At 45.1% G+C, this 23,167-nt stretch overlaps 1 protein-coding gene, 2 long non-coding RNA genes and 1 other non-coding gene across 4 annotated transcripts in view; 2 read left to right on the top strand and 2 right to left on the bottom strand.

Moving 5' to 3' along the window:
- Positions 1 to 721: 721 nt before the first annotated feature.
- LOC112133074 (uncharacterized) lies at positions 722 to 21,278 on the bottom strand. Its single transcript, XR_002914737.2, has 3 exons — positions 21,163 to 21,278; positions 1,255 to 1,366; positions 722 to 987 (listed from the first exon to the last, which is right to left on the bottom strand). It is a non-coding gene; the product is annotated as an uncharacterized LOC112133074 (long non-coding RNA).
- LOC100460231 (uncharacterized) lies at positions 10,558 to 18,553 on the top strand. The gene is made up of 4 exons (XR_654688.2): positions 10,558 to 10,604; positions 16,476 to 16,601; positions 17,340 to 17,486; positions 18,341 to 18,553. It is a non-coding gene; the product is annotated as an uncharacterized LOC100460231 (long non-coding RNA).
- Positions 14,715 to 14,848, bottom strand: LOC112133278 (small nucleolar RNA SNORA48). The gene has a single exon (XR_002914948.2). It is a non-coding gene; the product is annotated as a small nucleolar RNA SNORA48 (small nucleolar RNA).
- Positions 21,247 to 23,167, top strand: part of RNF212 (ring finger protein 212) — a 58,245-nt gene continuing 56,324 nt past the window's right edge. Inside the window, exon 1 of the mRNA XM_054553659.2 lies at positions 21,247 to 21,540. Coding sequence (XP_054409634.1) covers positions 21,432 to 21,540 — 109 coding nt within the window. The 5' untranslated portion in view covers positions 21,247 to 21,431. The remainder of the gene's footprint in view (positions 21,541 to 23,167) is intronic.

The following is a 23,167-nucleotide window of genomic DNA, read 5'->3' as shown; positions in this document are numbered from 1 at the left end:
GATACCTGGCCTTGCCACAGGCCCTTTGCAAATACTCATGGTGTCTAAAGATGCTGACTTGGGGGAAGTGTCTGCCCTTTCAATTGTTTCTCTTTGGTGATGAAAAATGACACACATCTAAGAATAAATGTAAGGTAAATGTGCATAATGTCTACATTGAAAACAGCCAGCCAGTCACAGAGGGCTATCCCATATTCACAGGACAGAAAAATGGGCAGGAGACTAAGATGCTTCACACGAGAGGAGACCTGAATGGCCAGGAAGTGGATGAGAAGGTGCTTGAGTTTGTTAATCAGGAAAAACATAAAGCAAAGCCCACTGGGATGTGACTACACACTCACCAAATGCCAAAATGAACAAAACAGAAAATAAGCATACAAGCGGATGTGGAACTCCCACACACTGTGGGCTGTGAACAGGCACCACCGTTTTCCTATCTACCGAAGTTGAACATGGGCACATCCCATGACCGGGTAAACACAGGAAACGTCCAACACAAATGCATGCATTGGTTCACAAGACATGCACGAGAATCTTCATAGCAGCATGATGTGAAACAGCCAAAAACTGGACACTGCCCACATGCCCATCAATAGGCAAATGTATAAGAATAGCTGTGTATTCAAAAATGCAATATTAAACAGCAATGACAGTGATCTACATGGGCATACAGCAATACAGACGGCGCTCACAAAATGTCAATTAAAAGAAGCCAGACACAAGAGCATACATTTTTATATAAAGCACAAAAACAGACAAAAATAATCTGTCTTTAGAAGTCAGCGTAGTGGCTCCCTTGGTGGGCTTGGTGATAGGTGGCATGGCAGCTTCCAGGATGCTGACAATGTCTGGACCAGGGCGATTCTGTCTGTGAGAATGTGCTGAGCTGTACTCTGATGATGTTTTTGTCAAAAACAGGCTGCTTCTACTGAGAATCTTCAAAACGTTATAGGGAAACAGAATATCCTCCAGGGAAATGGTGACATTCTAGAAGAGATCACCACGTTCACAGCTACTCTTGAAAGCAACTGCTTTCTATGCCCAGATCTGCACCTCATCAACTAAATCAGAGCACATGGCGCAGAAGCTGAGCATCAGCAGCATGTAAAGGTCCCCAGATGACACCAACGTGCAGCCAACTTCAGGACCCACTGGACAATCTTTCCTCCCACATGACAGTGGGAATTTACAGATCCCGTCCCTCAGCCTGGAAGTCTCCCCTCACCTTGGAGTCTCAATCTAAATGTCACTTACCCTCCTCGAGGTTCCTCGTACCCTCAGAATAGGAGCAGGCAGTATGATCAATGAGGAAAAAGGGCCAGGCCCTAGAGGACTGAGGAGCTCTTTAGTGAATCTGGGTTTCATTCTAAGAGCAATAAGGAAGCATTGAAGAAATTAAGTAAACTTCATCCCTCTTCTGTCACTTACCCCATTCTGCCTTAGTTAGACATGAATTAATTGTAGTTAGCACATTTTGAGTGATGACCATGGGCAGGCAGTGTTCTCAGGGAATGCACTGATTAATGTCCATGACCACCCTGACATAGGGCCTGCTACTATCCTCGTCTTACTTCTGAGAGGTTTTGTAAAGTCACCCGAGATCACACAGCTTGGGAGTGATGGAGCCAGAGCCAGGGTCAACCAGACAATTCTGCCTTAAACCATCGTGCGCAGGGCCTCCCACTGCCTCATCCTTTCCTCAAACACAGAATGACCCTCAGTGTCTGCCAAACTCCATACACAACACTGGGAAGATAATGTTGGGTCTTTCTTCAGCTCTCTGAATATACCTGAATTTAGCTTACAGAAGAATATTTAAAACAGAAAGACAGTCACAAAACATTAGGTGGAAAAATCAAGCTACGGATAGTATGTGCAGTATGATCTCATTTTTTATAAAATATAAAAATGTACTTACAGGAAAAAGGCTAAAAGTATAATATGAAATACCAAAAACTTCTAATGGAGATATTACTTTCTAAACCCCCTACAATGAATGTTTTGCTTTTCTAATACCAACCCAAATGACCCACGGTGCCAGCCTCAAGGACTCATCATCTGGAGCCAATGGGGCAGCCATACCAGGGATCACAGGGAAAGGCTGGCTGCCTTATCAAGGGTGGGCACAGGGTACCAGGGAGGCCAGGAGAGGTGCAGCCTGGTGGACAGCATCTGCATCCCTGGGGCAGCTCCCCTCCCACAGGGTCCAGATGCTCCTGGCACCCAGTAGGCACCCAGTGTTTACTGAACACCCAAGAGGAGTAAGGCCTCTACCTGGAGGCTCTTCAAGAACCACATGTGGAGCTGGTTTACAACACACACACACACACCCCACATCCAAGTCTGTAGGGAGTAGTGGCGTTGCTTTTGGTGGCCAATGCCCTGAATTTGGGAATCAGCCCTGCTAAATTTTAATGTTGGAGCTGCCACTTATTATCTGGATTTTAGATAAGTCATCTCAGCCTCTTCAGGCCTCAGGCCCCTCCTCTATAAAATTGGGTATTGTTAGACCTGCTTAACAGGGTTGTGGGGTTAAATGGGAATGTCGCTAGAAAAACTTTGTGAGTTAAAAGCCTAATAATAATGTAAAGAATTATGTATCAAGTACTTACATGGAGCTTCATTTACAAGGTGCTAATCTCTGTGTTAAATAACATACAAATATTAACCAACATGCCATGATTATCCTTGCTTTACTGGTGGGGAAACACACTGAGCAGCTCGGTGTCTTGTCCAAGACGGCACAGCTAGTAAGCTCCATCCCAGTTCCCAGCAGCAAACCCTGCAAGCTCTCTCACCACGCGGTAAGAAGCAAGACACAGCATCTCATCCGTGGATATCTACGTTCTGTACAGACACCTCCTGTCACACGATTATTTCATCTACACTGCACTGAGTGCTCCCCCAGGCTTACTCTGCCCAGGAGCAATGCTTCTCTTCTGCCATCTAGCGGCAGCCATGGCGCATGACACCTGAGGGGGCGTGTGCTTAAGGCTGGAAGATCTTGGCAAAATCAAGCAGAAATTCTCCTCCTCCATTCTGATAACTCAAAGTAGTATGCCAGAATATTGGCATTTTAATGGGAGGAGGGGGGGGCATCTGGCACTCACTCATTCAAAATCATTTGCTGAGCATGTACTGTAGGACACACTTTCATTCGTTCCACAAAGATGTATTGAGCCCCTACCAAGGAGCCAAACACCAGCCTAGGTTTACTGCCAGGCTCTAGACAGCCAAAGAAACAGGAATAAAATACATTTCCTGCCCTCTAATACCTTACGGAATACAGACAAGGGGGGCCACCAGAACATGTGGGTATGCTGACAAGATTAGCTCCATATGGGCAAGTGGGGGCAGCAACAAGAGCAAAGTCCTAGAAAATAAGAGGGGGTGGCCACTGGCAGAATAGGGAACCCCCACCCATTCCAACAAGAGGGAGCAAAAAAGGGTAAATGTGGGGGGTTTAGGACATTTGCTGGTGAAAAGATGGTGTCTTATTCTGTTTTCTGCTGCTCTGACAGAGTACCACAGACTTGGCAATTTATAAAGTTTATTTGGCTCACAGTTCTTGAGGCAGGGGAGTCCAAGAGCGTGACACCAGCATCTGGCAAGGGTCAGCCCACGGTGGAAGGTCAAGTCAGTGCATGAGACAGAGAGAGAAGTAGGCCAAACTTATCTTTTTGATGAGAACCCCACTCCCACAATGGCTTTAACCCCTTCATGAGAGTGGAGGCTTCATGGCCCAATCACTTCTTGCAGACTCCACCCCGAATATTGGTAAAATAGCAATTAAATAGCAACATGAGCTCCGGGGGAGCCATTCAGGCCACAGCAGGTGGAGACTCTTACCATTTCCGTAAGACGCAAGGTAACCATCTGAGAAGCGGGAGTGGGGACAGGAAAGTACTGAAAGAGGCTAAGGAGAAAAGACACACATGAGCCAGTTGTTTTAGAGAATAGTGAGCACACATAACTGTGATTTTTAGGTGGTGATATATTTGGAAAGTGACTTGGAAAGCCTCGCTGTGCGCTTCTCTCCAGGAACATTCAGCTACTTCAGCAAAGGTGCCTAATCACCTTTAGGGCTTTGTTGCCTGTGTTGCTGAATGCTTCAAATGCACTTTAAAAGAAATATGTATTCTACTGTACAGGAGAATGTTCTATAAATGGCAAGTAGGTCCTGTTGGTTGATGACGCTGATCAGTTCTTCTACATCCTTGCTGATTTTCTGTCTAGTTCTATCAAATACCAAGAGAGGAGTACAGAAGTACCAACTATAAACAGGGATGTGTCTACTTCTCTTTTCAGTTGTCAGTTTTACTCCACGTTTTGAAGCTGTCTTGTTTGGTGCATTTAGGGTGGTTATGTCTTCTTGCTGAATTGATACCTTTATTATTGTGTAATGTCTCTCTTTATTCTTGGTAATTTTCTTTGCTCTGAAGTGTACTTTTTTTTTTTTTTTTTTTTTTAGGTAGGGCCTCACTCTGTTGCCCAGGCTGGAGTACAGTGGTTCAGTCATAGCTCACTGTTAACCTTGAACTAGGCTCAAGGGCTCATCCCACCTCAGCCTCCTGAGTAGCTAGAACTACTGGTGCATGCCACCACACCTGGCCAACTTTTAATTTTTTTTTGTAGAGACAGGGTTTTGCTATGTTGCCCAGTCTTAAACCCAGCCTCAAGTAATCCTCCTGCCTCAGCCTCCCAAAGCACTGAGATTATAGGTATGAGCCACCACACCCAGCCCTCTGAAGCCTACTTTGTCTGATATTTATATAGGCACTCAAGATTTTTAAAAACCCATGTCAAAGTGGTATATCTTTTTTCATATTTTTACTTTTAACCTGCCTGTAGCACTATATTCAAAGTGATTTTCTTGTACACTACATTATAATTGGGTCATTTTAAAAATCTATTTGATAATCTTTGTCTGTTTAGACCACTTACATGTAATGTAATTACAGATGTCAAGATTTAGGTCTGCCATTTTATTATTTTATTTTTATTCTTTCCCGGTTTTTTATTCCCGTTTTCCATTTCCTACCTTCCTGTGGGCTATTTGAACATTTCGTACTACTTCATTTTGATTTACCTATAGTGTTGTTCACTTTATCTTTCTCTATAATTTTTATTTGTGGTTACTCTTGGGATTATCATACACATACTTATCCGTCTAGTAATATCAATATTTTACCATTTCAAGAGAAATACAGAAACCTTACCAACATTTAAGTCCCTTTGCTCTCCCATTCTTTATAACATAGTTGTCTTAAATATTACCTCTGCGTACAATGAAAAGCGTATCAGGCATTGTTATAATTTCTTAAAAATAAATTTTTTCCATAGGTTATTGGGGAACAGGTGGTGTCTGGTTACATGAGTAGCTTCTTTAGTGGTGATTTGTGAGATTTTGGTGCACCCATCACCCAAGCAGTGTACACTGCACTCAATTTGTAGTCTTTTATCCCTCACCTCCTTCTCACCCTTTCCCCCTGAGTCCCCGAAGTCCATTATGTCATTCTTATGCCTTTGCATCCTCATAGCTTAGCTTCCACTTATGAGAAAGAACATACAGCATTTGGTTTTCCATTCTTGAGTTACTTCACTTAGAATAATAGTCTCCAATCTCATCCAGGTTGCTGCAAATGCCATTAATTCATTCCATTTATGGCCGAGTAGTATTCCATCTGCCCTGTTTGTGTGCTACCTAGAGGTTAATCTGAAACCTAGGCAGTATTCCACAACATAGTTGAATTCTCAAAGTTTTTGCTTTATTGATTCTGGTCAGTTTCAAGCATGAGCTGCTCAGAGGTGTGCTCAGGACTTCATACACAGAGTTAAAGATCTTTCTCTCCAGTTCTCTCTTCTCTGAAATCCTCCCCAAGTCTCTAGTGTAGAGACACTGACTCTTTATTGTCCTTCACTTAGTGCTCGGTGGGCATGTTGACAGGGCTCCACCCCATAGTCTCCATGCTGAAGCATCCAGTGGGAGGGGTGCGATTTCTTTAAGGTGTTCATCTGGAGTAGGGCAGTAATATTGTTTGGGTATTTGTCCCCACCCAAATCTCATGTTGAATTTTAATCCCCAGTGCTGGAGGTGGAGCCTGGTGAAACGTATTTGGATCATGGGGGTGGATTCCTCACGAATGGCTTGGGCCATCTCCTTGGTGATAAGTGAGCTCTTAACTCTGAGTTCACAAAACATCTGATCACTTAAAACTAAGTGGCATCTCCCCCCACTCTCTCTCTTGCTTGCTCCTGCTTTTTTTTCTTTTATTTTTTATTGAAACTTTTCATTGGTCTTGATGCTCCTCCTTTTGCTATGTAATGGCCTGCTCCTCCTTCACCTTCCACCATGCTTGTCAGCTTCCTGAGGCCTCCCTAGACACCAAGCAGATGCCAGCACCATGCTTCCTGGAAAGCCTGCAGAACCATGAGCCAGTTAAACCTTTTTTCTCTGTAAATTACCCAGTCTCAGATATTTCTTTATAGCGATGCAAGAAAAGCCTAATACAGGGAGGTATACTCAAAGAAGCTTCATCTTGCAGGGTATCCTATTCCAGATCTTTTGGCTGGAGACATTAGGTTCTTTTCAAAATTTTGGTCTGCAATTGTAGGTTGCGGACTGCCATAGCACCCAGACCAGGATATACAGGAGGAAGAAAACAAACAGATAACCCACTGCTGAGTTGTGCTATGAGTCCTGAGGTCCTTGGCCACTCTATCTTCTTTCAGAGTCTTCTGGTAGGTGCTTTTTACATTTTGCCCAGGATTTTTAGTTGTAATCAGCAGAAGAAATAGGGCAGAATGGACCTATCCCATCTTGTCCAGAACCATCAATGATATCTTTTTTAAAACCTTCTTAAAATGGATCACACTAAAAAGTACTGAATACACATTACACATATAGTTAACAAACTTTGGGATGGGAAGAGCGGGAGAGAAGGGCCAGAACTATTTGAAAGATGCCTTAAGACTGAGGTCACTCTAAAGTGCAGGCAGAGCTTGAAAGTTAGTTGCAGCTTTCTTATCCCTGGAAGTGTTCCCTCTAGTTGTCTCCCAGAGAGTACATATTCCATGGGATGCCCTCGTGGCCAATATCCAGCCTCACATTCCCTTCTCAAGCCCTATCAGGGAATTGTCTCTCTCTTGCCTTCCAGGGAGGCACTGTGATAATGCAGCTAGTAGCTCCAGGCTGTGGAATCCGACTGCCTTAGTTCTAATTCTGCCTCTACAACTTCTTGGTTATGTGACTTTATCTGAGAACCAGTTTCCAACCTGTACAATGGGGACATAATACAGAAACCAAGGACTTCATGTCTAAAACACCAAAAGCAATGGCAACAAAAGCCAAAATTGACAAATGGGATCTAATTAAACTAAAGAGCTTCTGCACAGCAAAAGAAACTACCATCAGAGTGAACAGGCAACCTACAGAATGGGAGAAAATTTTTGCAACCTACTCATCTGACAAAGGGCTAATACCCAGAATCTACAATGAACTCAAACAAATTTACAAGAAAAAAACAAACAACCCCATCAAAAAGTGGGTGAAGGATACGAACAGACACTTCTCAAAAGAAGATATTTATGCAGCCAAAAAACACATGAAAGAATGCTCATCATCACTGGCCATCAGAGAAATGCAAATCAAAACCACAATGAGATACCATCTCACACCAGTTAGAATGGTGATCATTAAAAAGTCAGGAAACAACAGGTGCTGGAGAGGATGTGGAGAAATAGGAACACTTTTACACTGCTGGTGGGACTGTAAACTAGTTCAACCATTGTGGAAGTCAGTGTGGTGATTCCTCAGGGATCTAAAACTAGAAATACCAATTGACCCAGCCATCCCATTACTGAGTATATACCCAAAGGACTATAAATCATGCTGCTATAAAGACACATGCACATGTATGTTTATTGTGGCACTATTCACAATAGCAAAGACTTGGAACCAACCCAAATGTCCAACAACAATAGAATGGATTAAGAAAACGTGGCACATATACACCATGGAATACTATGCAGCCATAAAAAATGATGAGTTCATGTCCTTTGTAGGGACATGGATGAAACTGGGAACCATCATTCTCAGCAAACTATCGCAAGGACAAAAGACCAAACACCGCATGTTCTCACTCATAGGTGGGAATTGCACAATGAGAACACATGGACACAGGAAGGGAACATCACACACCAGGGACTGTTGTGGGGTAGGGGGAGGGGGGAGGGATAGCATTAGGAGATATACCTAATGCTAAATGACGAGTTAATGGGTGCAGCACACCAACATGGCACATGTATACATATGTAACAAACCTGCACGTTGTGCACATGTACCCTAAAACTTAAAGTATAATAATGACAAAATTTAAAAAAATACAATAGTACAGAAACCAACGACTTTTTACAACCTCTACTATTATCACAGTCTAAGCCACTTAGATTACAATAGTGTCACTGCTTCCACCCTTGACCCTTCTTCATCCTTTTCTCCACATAACAGCAACAATAAGAAACTTAAAAGGAAAGTCACATCATGTCACTCCTCTACCCAGTTGCTTCCCCAAATCCTTACAATGGACATCGGGACTCTCTATGATCTGGCCCCTGCTACCTTTTCAACCCCACCTCCTACCATTCTTTCCCTGCTAACCTCACTACAGCCATTCTGCTGCTCCTTGAATACTCCAAGCATCCTCCTGCCCTCAGGACTTATGCATATGTCCCTGCACGGAATTTCCTTTCTCTAGATGGAGACAGCATAATGTGGTGGTAAGGGAAAAATCACCTCGGTTACTGAAAAGTGTGTGAGTGTATACAGTGGGCCCTCCATATCCACAAATTCTGCATTGGGAGATTCAGCCAAATGCAAATGGAAAATATTTGGAAAAAAATAATAAGAAATAACAATACAACAATAAAAATACAAATAAAAACCCAATACAGTACAAAAACTATTTACACAGCATTTAAGTACTAGGCATTACAAGTAATCTAGCGATTATTTAAAGTATATGGGAGGATGTGCATACGTTATATGCAAATACTATGCCATTTAGTATAAGGAACTTGCGCATCTGTGGATTTTGGTGTCCTGAGGACATCCTGGAACCAATCCCTCATGGATACTGAGGCACAACTGTATATATGTATAATTTATACATGTATCTATATATTTACATATAACACATTAATTCAGTGCTGTGTCAAGCACCATTCTAATGGAGCAATTTACAAACATCTGAATCTTCATGACAATAACCCTACATAGGTAAATACTACTTTTTTTTTCTTTTTGAGACAGAGTCTTCCTCTGTCACCCAGGCTGGAGTGCAGTGGCACGATCTTAGCTCACTGCAGCCTCTGCCTCCCACTTCAAGCAGTTCTCATGCCTCAGCCTCCTGAGTAGCTGAGACTACAGGCATGCGCCACCACACCCGGCTCGTTTTTGTATATTTAGTAGAGACGGGGTCTCGCCATGTTGGCCAAGCTGGTCTCAAACTCCTGGCCTCAAGTGATCTGCCTGCCTCAGCCTCCCCAAGTGCTGGGATTACAGGCATGAGCCACTGTGCTCGGCTGGTAAATACTACTTTTATAACGATTTTAGATATAATGAAACTAAAGTATAGAAAAATTAATTTGCCCACATAGCTAGCAAGCAGTAGAGTCAGGATTCAAACCCAGACAGTGTAGTGCCTTTTCTCTCACCTTTATAAAATTTTATAATATTTGTACTTTATAAGCATATATTACAGTTACATAAATCTATACAAGAGTGATGCATGTTAAGTGTTTAGCACAGTGCCTGGCACATAATATGGGTCCAACAAATGTTACCCGGGTTTTCATTCCCATTGTACCTTTCAAGGGCACATGAGGGAAGTTAAGTCATATGATAGCTACCACATACTAACAAGAGAAAGCCAGAGACTCCTTCAAATCCAACCTTCAGCAGAAACCTCTGGAGACAATGAAACGAAAGATTTGACATGACTACACTGATATTTTAGCAAGCAATTCTGCTGGAAGTGTATGGGATCAAGTTACGGCAGAAAGAAGTTAAAGCAGGGAGAACTACTGGGGAGGTTTTGGAAAAGGTCCAAGAGTTCCATCTCTTAGTGGCAGCTCACATGGAGTTTACATTCTAGGTGGAAACCTTTCATAGGGTTATTTTCGGCAGTTCTCACAACTGAGATTTGAGAGAGATCTATATTACCCCTATTTTTCTGAATAGGAAATGGAGGCTTACAGTGGTGAAATAATTTGTCAAGTTACCTAGTCAATGAGAGCGAGAAATGAAGAACTCAAGTCTTCCTCTATATTCCAGAGTCCTCTACTCTGTTAGATACCTAATCACCAAGCTATAGCTGTTCAGACTAAGAGTGTTTTACGATTTAGGTAAACTGAGAAAGATAAATTCATTTAATTTAGCAGTAACATCTAATAAACATTATTACTGTTTCTTACATGTTGTAATGTCTTATATTTTTGAAACAGGAACTTTCAAGATACAGCAATGGGACATAGGCAGACATACGTTCCTTGAATCTGCTCCTGGTTTGGGAATGTTTGTGACTATTACAACTCACAATGATGAGGTAAAACATTCTTTTATACTTTGTTACTAAAACTTTTCATTTGCCAAAAATTCAGGCATCATGTAGCCCAGTTTTTAAATCTCTATAGAAGCACTCACTAAGCGGAATTAACAATTTTTAATGCATATAGCACTGAATGATAGCATGACATAAAAACATAGAAAGTGCCTGCCCTCAATGAGCCTATAGTTTAGTTGAGAAGCAGAGACAGGCTTCATAATACAAAAAGCTTTTAAAAAATAAAATGAGGAGTCCCAGATTTGTCATCTTGAGGTTTGCTGATCTTCCTAGGCAAAAGGGACCTTAGGGCCAAAGCATCCCTGTGGTTTTGCACCAACCAGGCCCCATCTACTTTGCTGGTGCTGCAGCCCCACCCAAGCACAAGGGTCAGATAAGCCAACTCCTCCCTCCTCCCATTTTGGCATGGGCGTTCTCTAGTAATGCAGCAGCCTCTGGGACTGTCTGGTCTCATATATCTCTTACTCACCAGGAGTTAGCAGAGGAGTACAAAAGTCACAGGAAATGTGGAAAGAATATGGATTTTGGAGTCAGAATCAAACTCAAGCATAGATTGTCACATATAAGCTAAAACCTTGGATGGGTTATTTGACTGCTTTGATGCTGTTTTCTCATATATACAATGGATATAACAGAGATATCCATCCCCCACCATGTAAGCTTAAGACAATGAATTCCTCAGCCCACTAACTCAAACCTACTTGTCCTGGAGCTGTGCTCATGGGGTAGCAGAATGGTGGTGGACCAAAGACTTGTAGAATAGAATAGGCCTCTTTCTGGCTGGCAAGAAAAGGGTGCTTGAAGTAGGCAGGACAGGACTCCCATTCTCATGAAACTGGATGACTGGTTGGCCCAAGCTCAGGAAGACACTGTGACACCCCCACTTACGTGGAGACAGAGAGCTGTGCTGAAGACTCCAATCCAGTTGGATTTTTGGACACTTGATTTTCACCTGTTCAATAGTTTTCTCTTGGCACATTTGGCAGCTCACTGACAGTAATTCCACTGAGACTGTTTTCCTAGCTCCAGCCACTTGTCAAGACAGCTACCCTCTCCTCCCTACACACCCACATCTATGCTTCTAGCCCATACTTTCTGTTCCTTGATATATCAAACCCCAATTCTATACTTTCCCAATAATCCTTAATGACCATCTGAAAGTGTCTCCAAAGCACATTAAACCCAGAGCCAAATTTTAGTTGGGCCAAAAACTATCACATTAAAACCCATTCACTGTTTTTTTAAAACACATAGAAGACTCATTCTTTGAAAATCGAAATTGCCTGAAACAACATCTGAACTCTCTATTCTGTTCCATTGATCTATTTGTCTATTCTTTCACCAATATCACACTGTCTTGATTACTGTAGCTTCATAGTAAATCTTAAGGTTGGGTAGTGTCAGTCCTTTTATTCTTCTCCCTCAATATTGTGTTGGCTATTGTGGGTTTTCTGTTTCTTCATATAAATATCAGAATCAGCTTGTCAATATGCACAAAATAGTTTGCTAGAATTGTATTGGGATTCTGTTGAATCTATAGAACAAGTTGGGAAGAACTGAGATTTTGACAATAATAAGTCTTCTTATCTATGAACATGGACTTCTCTCCATTTCTTTCACCACAGTTTTGTTTTCCTCATATAGGTCTTGCACATATTGTTAGATTTATAAATAAGTAATTTGAGGGAGCGTGCTAATGTAAATGATACTGTGCTTTTTATTTCACATTCCACTTGTTCATTGTTAGTATATAGAAAAGTGATTCACTTTCTTATATTCATCTTGTATCCTGCAACCTTACTATAATCACTTACTAGTTCTGGCAGTTTGTCAATTCTTTTGGGTTTATACATAAACAGTCATGTCACCTGTGAACAAAGACAGTTTATTTCTTCCTTCCCAAACTCTTTATTTCCTTCTACTGCATTAGCTAGGACTTCCAGTCCACCAAGAAAAGGTTTCTAGTTTCGGACCAGTAAGTGTATTAGCTATCGGCTTTTTTGTAGATGTTCTTCATCAAATTAAGTTCCCCCATGTTCCTAGTTTGATGCATTTTTATCATAAATGGGTGTTGGCTGTTGTTAAATGCTTTTTCTGCATCTATTGATATGATGGTATGATTTTTCCTTCTTTCACCTATTGATGTGATGAATTACACTAATTGATTTCTAATGTTAAACCAGCCTTGCATATCTGTAATAAGACCCATTTAGTTGTGGTATATAATTCTTTTATATATTGTTGGATTTTCATTTGCTAATATTTTATTAAGGGTTTTTGCATCTATATTCATGAGATACAATGATCAGTAGTTTTCTTATAATGTCTTTGTCTGGTTTTGGTATTAGGGTAATGCTGGCCTCATAAAATGAATCAGGAAGTATTCCTTCTGTGTCTATCTTCTGGAAGAGATTGTAGAGAATTGGCACAATTTCTTCCTTAAATGTTTGTTAGAATTCACCAGTGAACCCATCTGGGCCTGGTGCTTTCTGCTTTGGAAAGTTTCTATTGATTCAACCTCTTACTAGATATAGGCCTATTCAGATTGCCTACTTCTTGTATTTTATTAGATTGCGTATTTCAAGGAATTGGTCAGTTTCACCTAGGTTATCAAATTTGTGGGCATGGACTTGTTCACAGTATTCCTTTATTATTCTTTTAATGTCCATGGGATTTGTAATGCCCCTTCTTTTGTTTCTGATATTTGTAGTGTCATCTTCATTTTTTATTTTTTTCTTAGCCTGGCTAGAAGCTTTTTAATCTTTTCTAAGAATCAACTTTTGGTTTTGTTGATTTTTTTCTATTTCTTGTTTTTAATTGATTTCTGCTATAGTTTTTATTATTTTTCTTCTGCTGCTTACTTTGCATTTAATTTTCTCTTCTTTTTCTCATTTCCTAAGATGGAAGCTTAGATTATTAATTTTAGATCTCGTTTTTTAATACAGTCATCCCTTGGTATTTGTGGGGGATTGGTTCCAGGACTCTCCAAAGATATAAAATTCTGAAGATGCTCAAGTCCCTTATATGAAATGGTGTAGTTTGCAGGTAACTAGTACACATCCTCCCATTAATTTAAATCACCTCTAGATTACTTATATCTAATACAATGTAAATGCTGCATCGTTGTTACACTGTAGTTTTTCACTTGTATTATTTCTGTTACATATATTTTTTTCAAATATTTTCAATCCATGGCTGGTTTAATCCATGGATGTGAAACCTGGTATTACAGACAGCCAACTGTACATGGATTCAATGCTTTCAATTTCCCTCTAGTCACTGCTTTTATTGCATCCCACAAATTTTGATAAGTTGTAGTTTCATTTTGTCTTGAGATTTCTTCTTTGACCCATGTGTTAACTAGAAGTGTGTTGTTTAATCTCCAAGTATTTTGCGATTTTCCAGCTATCTCTCTGTTACTGATTTCCGGTTTAATTCCATTGAGGCCTGAAAACATACATTGTATGATTTCTATTATTTTAAATTCGTTAAGGTGTGATATATGGCCCAGAATGTGGTCTATCTTGGCGAATGTTCCATGTGAACTTGAGAAAAACGTGTCCTCTGCTATCATTGGATAAAGTAATCATAGGTGTCAATTATCTCCAGTCAACTGATGGTGCCACTGATTTCAATGATGTCCTTACTAATTTTGGCCTGCAGGATCTGTCCATTTCTGACAGAAGGGGCTGAAAAACTCCAACTATAATAAAGTGTTCATCTATTTTTTCCTTGCAGTTCTATCAGGCTTTACTTCACATATTTTCATGCTCTATTGTCAGGTGCATACACGTTAAGGATTGTTGTCTTCTTAGAGAATTCACCCTTCTATCATCATGTACTGCTCCATTATGTAATTATCCCTGATAATTTCCATTCCTTCTGAAGTCTACTTTGCCTGAAATTAATACTGCTACTCCAGCCTTCTTTTGATTAAGGTTAGCATGATGTATCTTTCCCTATCCCTTCACTTTTAATCTATGTGTCTTTACATTTCAAATGATTTTCTTATAGACAACATATAATTGGGTCTCATTTTTTGATCCACTCTATTTTTTAACTGGTGTATTTAGACCATTGACATTTTTTTTCCCATGTGTCCAAGGCATGAACCAGGTATAGGTACAGATCAAAAGCCAAGCTGGGATGAACAGGGGGTTGCTTTGTCCCTGGTTGATATAATATGGGCACCACCAACAGGTGCCACTCTACCCAGGCCAAGGACACAGACCATTAACATTTAAAGTGATGATTTATATAGCTGGATTATTATCTGCCATATTTGTTACCATTTTCTATTCATTGCCCTCATTATTTTTTTCTTCTCCTCTTTTTCACACCTTTTGTGGTTTTAATTGAGCATCTTCTGTGATTCCATTCTCTCTGTTAGCATATGAAGTTGCCCTAGAGTTTGCCATATACATTCACAACTAGTCCAAGTCGAATTTCAAATAACACTACACACTACCAGTTCACAGGAAGGGCCATTTTTTTCTTTTTTTTTTTTTTTTTTTTTGAGATGGAGTCTTACTCTGTCACCCAGGCTGGCATGAACTCAGCTCACTATAACCTCTGCCTCCGGGGTTCAAGCAATTCTCCCTGCCTCAGCGTTCTGAGTAGCTGGAATTACAGGCACCCACCACCATGCCTGGCTAATTTTTTTTTGCATTTTTTAGTAGAGACAGGGTTTCACCATGCTGGCCAGGCTGGTCTTGAACTCCTGACCTCAGGTGATCCACCCGCCTCAGCCTCTCAAAGTGCTGGGATTATAGGTGTGAGCCATCATGCCCAGCCGCAAGTGCCTTTTATTACCAAAATATTCCTAATTCTTCCCTGCTGCCCCTGATTTTATCATGGCTTCCATTAATTTCACTTACATGTAAACTGTGACCATTCGATACATTGTTGCTATTATCTTGAGTAAAGTGATATTTCTTAGGTCACTTAAGAATAAGAAAATAGAAAGTTTTAATTTTACCTCCACTTTTCTAATGCTCATCCTTTATGCAGATTTGAGTTTCTGACCTACATCATTTTCCTTCTTTCTGAAGAACTTCTTTTAACACTTCTTACAAGGCAGATCTACCAGCAAAAAATTCCTTCAGTTTTTACTTGTTTGAGAAAGGCTTTATTCCCTCTTATCTCTTGCAGGATAATTTTGCAGGATACCAAAGTCTAGGTTGGTCATTTTTTTATTCCCAATACATTAAATATTTCACTCTACTCTCTTCTTGCTTGCATAGCTTCTGAGGAGAGGTCAGATGCAACTTTTACGTTTGCTGCTCTGTAAGTAATGTTTTCCCCCCTCTGGCTGCTCAAGATTTTCTTAATTGTGTTTGCTTCTCTGCAGTTTTAATGATATTCCTAGGTGTAGCTTTTTGGTTTCATTTTGGGGTTGAGGGGGTGAGGGGATTAATCCTGCTTGGTATACTCTGAGCTTCCTGAATCTATGGCTTGTTATCTGACATTAATTTGGGGAAAAATTCTCAATAATTATTGCTTCAAATATTTCTTCTTTTCTCTGTTTCTCCTCCATCTGGTACTCCCATTATGTGTCCAGTTACACCTTTTATAGTTGTCCCACAGTTCTTGGATATTCTGTGGGACAAAAGTTGTCCATACTATCCCTGGATACTTTTAAATCTTCGTCAATCTGACAATGAACAGGGGATATCTTACTGTAGTTTGAATTTTTTAATTACTAGCAAGTCTGAATATTTTTCACGTTTATTAGCCATTTGATTTCTTGTTTAGGAATGGCACAATTTTTTACTAGATAATATATAGAGATTTATTTTTAAGAATGTAAACTAGAAAATAATAAACTCAATCTATGGAAATCCTTAATCCTAGGTAATATTGTCGAAGCTATATGGCCCGCAAGGGACATTCTATTTTACTTCACATTCACCTGGTGAACACACCATTTGCTTAGAATCTAATTCTACAAGGCTTGTGTCATTTGGAGGGAGTAGGCTGGTGAGTATATGCTTCCCATGTCCTTGTTGATGAACACAGCGTCAGCACTATTCAAGCATGACATTGGTATGCAGAACCATTACACTCAAACTGGCTAGAAACTTATTAAAGTCCTATGCCCAGATCTCAGCGCAGCAACCAAAGAGGGAGCTGGAGAGCTTGGAAGGGGTTCAAAGGAGAGCCATGAAGTTGATTAAAGGGTTTGAAAAATAAGAGCTGTGAGGGAAGGTTAAAAGAACTGTGATTATTGAGGCTTGAAAACAAGTGAAGGCTGAAGGGTGAATTAATAATAGAATTCTAATAAATAAAACTCTTACACGGTAGATGGTGATTGGCTATTTTCTAAATGTGTTCGGAACTGATGAAAACAATTTGTACTTTAGCTTAAGAAATTTAATTATATGTAAAGAAAATTTCCCTCAGAACATTAATCAAATTTTCTCCACACCAAAGTCATTTACCTAATAGTTAATTTCATGTTCAGGAAGGTATAAATATACTATAAGGTCAGTAATTTACCATTTAATGCATTATTATTACAAGAAAGACTACCAAGTAGAATAAGAAAGAGTGGCAGTGAGGGAAAAAAAGGGAGCTGAAGAGTGAAGCAGTGTCCTGCTTATGAAAAGGGGGAAGGGAGAAAAAGGAAGGACGAGGATACAAGAGTGAGAAAGTAAGGAAAAAGAGTGGAGCTGTTTTTAAAAACATGCCATTTTTTCCTTTTTACTGTTTGTACAGCGGATCCACTTAGATATTCGAGTTGGCGAACACGACCTTGATGCGGCCATTGCTCAAGCAAAGGACAAAGTTAATGAACTTACCTTCAAGCTTGAACATCTAATTGAACAAATTGAGCAAATAATCAAAGAACAAAATTATCAAAGGGTCAGTCTGCCTATTCAGCTTATTTTATCTCTTGCTACCAGCAACGCATTTCTCAACACAAAGCCCCTGGACCAAGGAAAGAATGAACTGCCTGTTCCTCACTTTCTCTCTGAGGTAGAACTGTGTGGATTCACAGGGACTAGAGAGAGCAATTTTTCTTCACTCTGTCGGCTGGACTATGAACTCCTCTAGGAAAGAGAATTTCAGTTCATCCATCTTTTTATGCCCTGTGCCTAACGAAGTCCCTAGTAGCACAGGGTGTGAGCTTGCAGAATGAATAAATGCTTCCAAATGCATCCCATGTATTTGTAGAGGCTCATGTACGCTCACTTTCCAAATCACAATTTTATTCTTATGACATTAGGTGCTTTTTGAGTCACTACACTAAGTGGATATTGGTCAGATATGGGCTTAAATCTCAACTATCTGTCAGTAATCTGTGTCATCTCTAAGCTTCAGTTTCCTTATCAGGAAGATAAGGACAGGTGTGACAAGCAAATAAGGCATGCATGTGCTTGGCCTAATGCCTGGCATAAAGGCTGGACTCAAATGATGAAATCTACCACTATTGGGTAATATTCGCTTTGCCTGACGGCAGCAAATAAAATATACGAATAGGTTAAATTCCTGATATTTTACACCAAAATACAAAAACATCTTTTATAAGGTTGATTTTTACTCTCTTATACTTGGCTAAGCAACAGATTCTGGTTTAGAAAAGCAGACTGCACGGATACGTTGGTGTAAGATATTAATTGGGTAATATTAAATACCTCGAATGCCCACAACAACCCTCCCCTCAAAATCGTGAGTTAAGTACTTTATGACACTAAACCTATTTCTTTTCCGCATAGGACCGTGAAGAAAATTTTCGAACGACCAGTGAAGATACAAATAGCAATGTTTTATGGTGGGCTTTTGCACAAATACTAATCTTCATCTCAGTCGGAATTTTCCAAATGAAGTACCTGAAAGACTTCTTTATAGCTAAGAAGATTGTTTAAAATATTATCAATAAGGACAAATAATCTCCAAAATGTTTGAGTTAATAAATCAAAATACCTGCATAATGTGTATTACTTTTATGATTTCAAAGATACCAGAGACTGAAATTAACGTTATATCATTATAACATTGATAGGATACTTTTATAATGCAGCTTCTTAATTTGATAGATTAGGCACCTCATCCTATTCTTAAACTTATTTTTGAGACTGAGTCTCGCTCTGCTGCACAGGTGCCGTCAGGCTCACTGCAGGCTCGATCTCCACGGCCCAAGCGATCCTCCCACCTCAGCCTCCCGAGTAGCTGGGACCCCAGGGGCCCACCACCACACCCAGCTAATTTTTGTATTTTTTGTAGAGACGGGGTTTTGCCACGTTTCTGGTCTTGCTATTTTAAACTTGGTAGAGATCAGCACTGTCTAACAGAAATAAAAGTGGGCTACATACATAATTCTAATTTGCTGTTGTTGTTGTTGAGATGAAGTCTCACTCTGTTGCCCAGGCTGGAGTGCAGTGGTGTGATTTCGGCTCCCTGCAACCTCCGCCTCCTGGGTTCAAGCGATTCTCCTGCCTCAGCCTCCGGAGTAGCTGGGATTACAGGCGTGAGCACCGCACCCAGCCCATACGTAATTCTAAGTTTTCTAGTCTCCACATTGAAAAGGATTTTTTTAAAGGGTAAAATCAACGCCAGTGATATATATTTAACCTAATATATCAAAAATATCATGTTAACATGTAATCAATATAAAATTACTAAGACGTTTTTCATACGAGGCCCTGGAAACAGCTGTATTTTACTCACACCTTTCAGGGCGCAGGGGTCACTTGGCCCGCAGCTACCGGGAACGCTCACCCTGCGCTCTCCCGGCACAAGCACTTGCCTGAGCCTCTCGATCCGAGCTTTGCAGCGTCCCAGCGGGTGGCAACTCTCAAAACCACGCGGAGGGCAAGTTTATAAAAAGCCACTTCCCCATGCTGGAAGCTGGACGCAGCAGAGGCCCTTCCCTAGCTACGCCTTCTGTTTCAGAGGGAAGCAGGCTCAGGCCTCCCGTGCTGAGGTCTCTGCGCCAGCGGCCACCTGGACACTAGCCCCAAAGCGTGCAGCGCGGCCTGGCCCCCACCCCCACCCCCACCGCCTCACCCCACCCCACCCCCACCCCCACCGCCTCACCCCACCCCACCCCCACCCCCACCGCCTCACCCCACCCCACCCCCACCCCCACCGCCTCACCCCACCCCACCCCCACCCCCACACCCCACCCCACCCCCACCCCCACCGCCTCACCCCACCCCACCCCCACAACCCACCCCACCTCACCCCCACCGCCTCACCCCACCCCACCCCCACCCCCACCGCCTCACCCCACCCCACCCCCACCGCCTCATCCCACCCCACCCCCACCCCCACCGCCTCACCCACCCCCACCCCCACCGCCTCACCCCACCCCCACCCCCCACCTCCACCCCCACCGCCTCACCCCACCCCACCCCCACCGCCTCACCCCACCTCACCCCCACCGCCTCACCCCACCCCACCCCCACAACCCACCCCACCTCACCCCCACCGCCTCACCCCACCCCACCCCCACCGCCTCATCCCACCCCACCCCCACCCCCTCACCCCACCTCCACCTCCACCGCCTCACCCCACCCCCACCGCCTCACCCCACCCCACCCCCACCGCCTCACCCCACCTCACCCCCACCGCCTCACCCCACCCCACCCCCACCGCCTCACCCCACCACCACCCCACCCCCACCGCCTCACCCCACCCCACCCCCACCGCCTCACCCCACCCCCACCGCCTCACCCCACCCCCACCGCCTCACCCCACCCCCACCGCCTCACCCCACCCCCACCGCCTCACCCCACCCCCACCGCCTCACCCCACCCCCACCCCCACCGCCTCACCCCACCCTACCCCCACCGCCTCACCCCACCCCACCCCCACCCCCACCGCCTCACCCCACCTCCACCCCCACCGCCTCACCCCACCCCACCCCCACCGCCTCACCCCACCCCACCCCCACCGCCTCACCCCACCCCCACCCCCACCGCCTCACCCCACCCTACCCCCACCGCCTCACCCCACCCTACCCCCACCGCCTCACCCCACCCCACCCCCACCCCCACCGCCTCACCCCACCCCACCCCCACCCCCACCGCCTCACCCCACCCCCACCGCCTCACCCCACCCCCACCGCCTCACCCCACCCCCACCCCCACCGCCTCACCCCACCCCACCCCCACCGCCTCACCCCACCCCACCCCCACCGCCTCACCCCACCTCACCCCCACCCCCACCGCCTCACGCCCCCACACCCACATCCCCACTCCCCCTCCTGCTCCCACCCCAACTCCCACAACCACTTATCCCTCCCTTCCTCCTATCCCGCTCCCCGGGCCCCCAGGGCCCCCACGCCCACTCTCCCCTATTCCTCCCCTGCCTCGCCCAGCTCACTACCCTGCCCGCCCTGGCCTCCGGCCCAGCTCCCGGCCCTCAAGGTGGGCCTGGCCCGCATCCCCCGCCCTCGGCGCTCCCCCTCCCCCTCCCCCACTGCGGTCGCGCCCGACGCCTCCTCAGCGCAGCCGCCATTCCCCGCGCCCGCCGCCTCCTCAGCGCAGCCGCCATTCCCCGCGCCCGCCACCCAGGCCGGGCTTCCACAAAACACCTGAGGACCGCAAAGACGGGGGCGGGACGCTGGTGCTCGTGGTGCGTTCCTCCGCCTACTCCAGCCCAAGCGACCTGGGAGAGGTGTCAGACGCGCGCTCCCACGGGGTTGGCGGGAGGGCGCGAGCTCCAGTGCGCGGGCGCAGGGCTGCCGTCGAGTTTGCGCAGGCGCAGAGCTGCCCGTCCTCGGGCCCTGAGCGGGGAGGCTGGTCCCAACCTTGCGTGGGCTTCGCGTGGGCCCGGCCTCGCCGCTGCGGTCGCCCGCCTGGCATGGCCAACTGGGTGTTCTGTAATCGCTGCTTCCAGCCGCCCCACAGGACGTCGTGCTTCAGCCTCACCAACTGCGGGCACGTGTACTGCGACGCCTGCCTCGGCAAAGGTCAGGGCTTCCCGAACGCAGGCTGGAGAGGGGAGGGGAGCGGCAAGGGGGGCAGGGAACGCCGGGGGATGGGGGGCTTGGGTGGGAGGGCCATGGGGGCACGTGGGGGGCTGCGGAGGAGAGAGGGCGCGTGGAGAAGGGGGAGGGGGCAGGGGGAGGGGGATGCCAGGGGAGAGGCCGCGGGGGCGCGTGGGGGGCCGCGGGGGAGAGACGGCGCATGGAGCAGGAGGGGGCATGGGGGGGTGAGGGGCCGCGGGGGTAGGGGGATTCGAAGGAGGGGGCCACCGGGGAGTGGGGGCCGCGGGCGTGATGAGGGGCCGCTGGGGAGAGGGGGACACCGAGGATGCGGTGGGGAGGGAGCGGGGGAGTGAGGGGCTGCGGAAGGGTGGGGAGAGAGGGGACGCAGGAGGTGGTGGGGGCTGCAGGGAGGAAGGGGACGCCAGAGGAGGGGGCAAGGGGGGGATGTGAGGGGTCAAGGCTGGGGGGGAAGGGGGATACCGAGGAGATGGGGGGAAGGGAGACGCCAGGGGAGGAGGGCGCGGGGGAGGGTCCGCAGGCAGGAAGGGGCCGTGGGGGGGACGGGCCGCCGGGGGGGGAGCGGGATGCAGGATGAGGGGGACGCGGGGGTCGGGCCGCGAGTCCTGTCAGTCGGGGGCTCTGGCTTGCAGGCTGCGGGTCCCGCCTGGAGGACCTGGGGGAGAAGCGGGCAGGCGGCAACCTTAACGCTCGTGGAGGACTCTGGCCCTGTTCCATGGGCAGCGCGGGGCCCTGGTGTCAAGTGGAAAGTCGCATTGTCAGGGAGGTGTTTTTATTTCTGTGAAAATTTTGTGTTGAACTGATGTTTATGCAAGAACAAAAGCAAAAGCACAGTGAGCTTTTACCAAGCGAACTTCCCCGTGAAAGCAGCCAGCTGGATGCCGGTGGCTCACAGCCCTCCAGCCCCAGGGGACGCCCGCTGTGCTGACCTCCATCCTCGGAGTTGGCCTTAGACCCATGGGGCTTTGGTGAATGCGGCCCTACAACCAGCCCTACAGCAAAGCCGCTTTCCGTGGCTCCCCCTCTTTCTTCCTTTTTCTGCCTTCCTTCTCTTTGCCTCTTTCAAGGCAGAGCTCCGCTTTGTCGCCCAGGCTGGAGTTCGGTGGCGGGATCTCGGTTTACTGCAGCCTCCGCCTTCCAGGCGCAAGTGATCCTCCTGCCTCAGCCTCCAGGGTAGCCGGGGCTACAGGCATGTGCAGCCACGCACCCCTGATTTTTTTATTTTTTGACAGAGATGGGGCTCCCTTTGTTGCCCAGGATGGTCTCCAATTCCTGTCCTCTAACAATCACCCGCCTTGGCCTCCCGAAGTGTGGGATTAGCAAAGTTCATCTTTGTATTTGTATGTAACTGTAGTTCATCTACTTTCATTGTTGTGTGGTATTCCATTGTATGGATACACCCCAAGTTACTCATCATTTCCACTGTCCATGGCCCTTCGGGTTGTTTGTAGATTTGGCTGCAGAAATAGTGCTACTGTGAATCTTCTTGCTACTGTGAATCTTTGGTGATCTTAGGTGCACATTTCTGTTGGGTGTGTAACCCAGGAGTGGAGTTGTTGATTTCAGGTGTGTATTTAAAAACAAAAGTCTC

This window comes from Pongo abelii, chromosome 3 (assembly GCF_028885655.2).
Source record: "Pongo abelii isolate AG06213 chromosome 3, NHGRI_mPonAbe1-v2.0_pri, whole genome shotgun sequence".
NCBI lineage: Eukaryota > Metazoa > Chordata > Mammalia > Primates > Hominidae > Pongo > Pongo abelii.
This window is presented reverse-complemented; position numbering and strand designations above follow the sequence as displayed.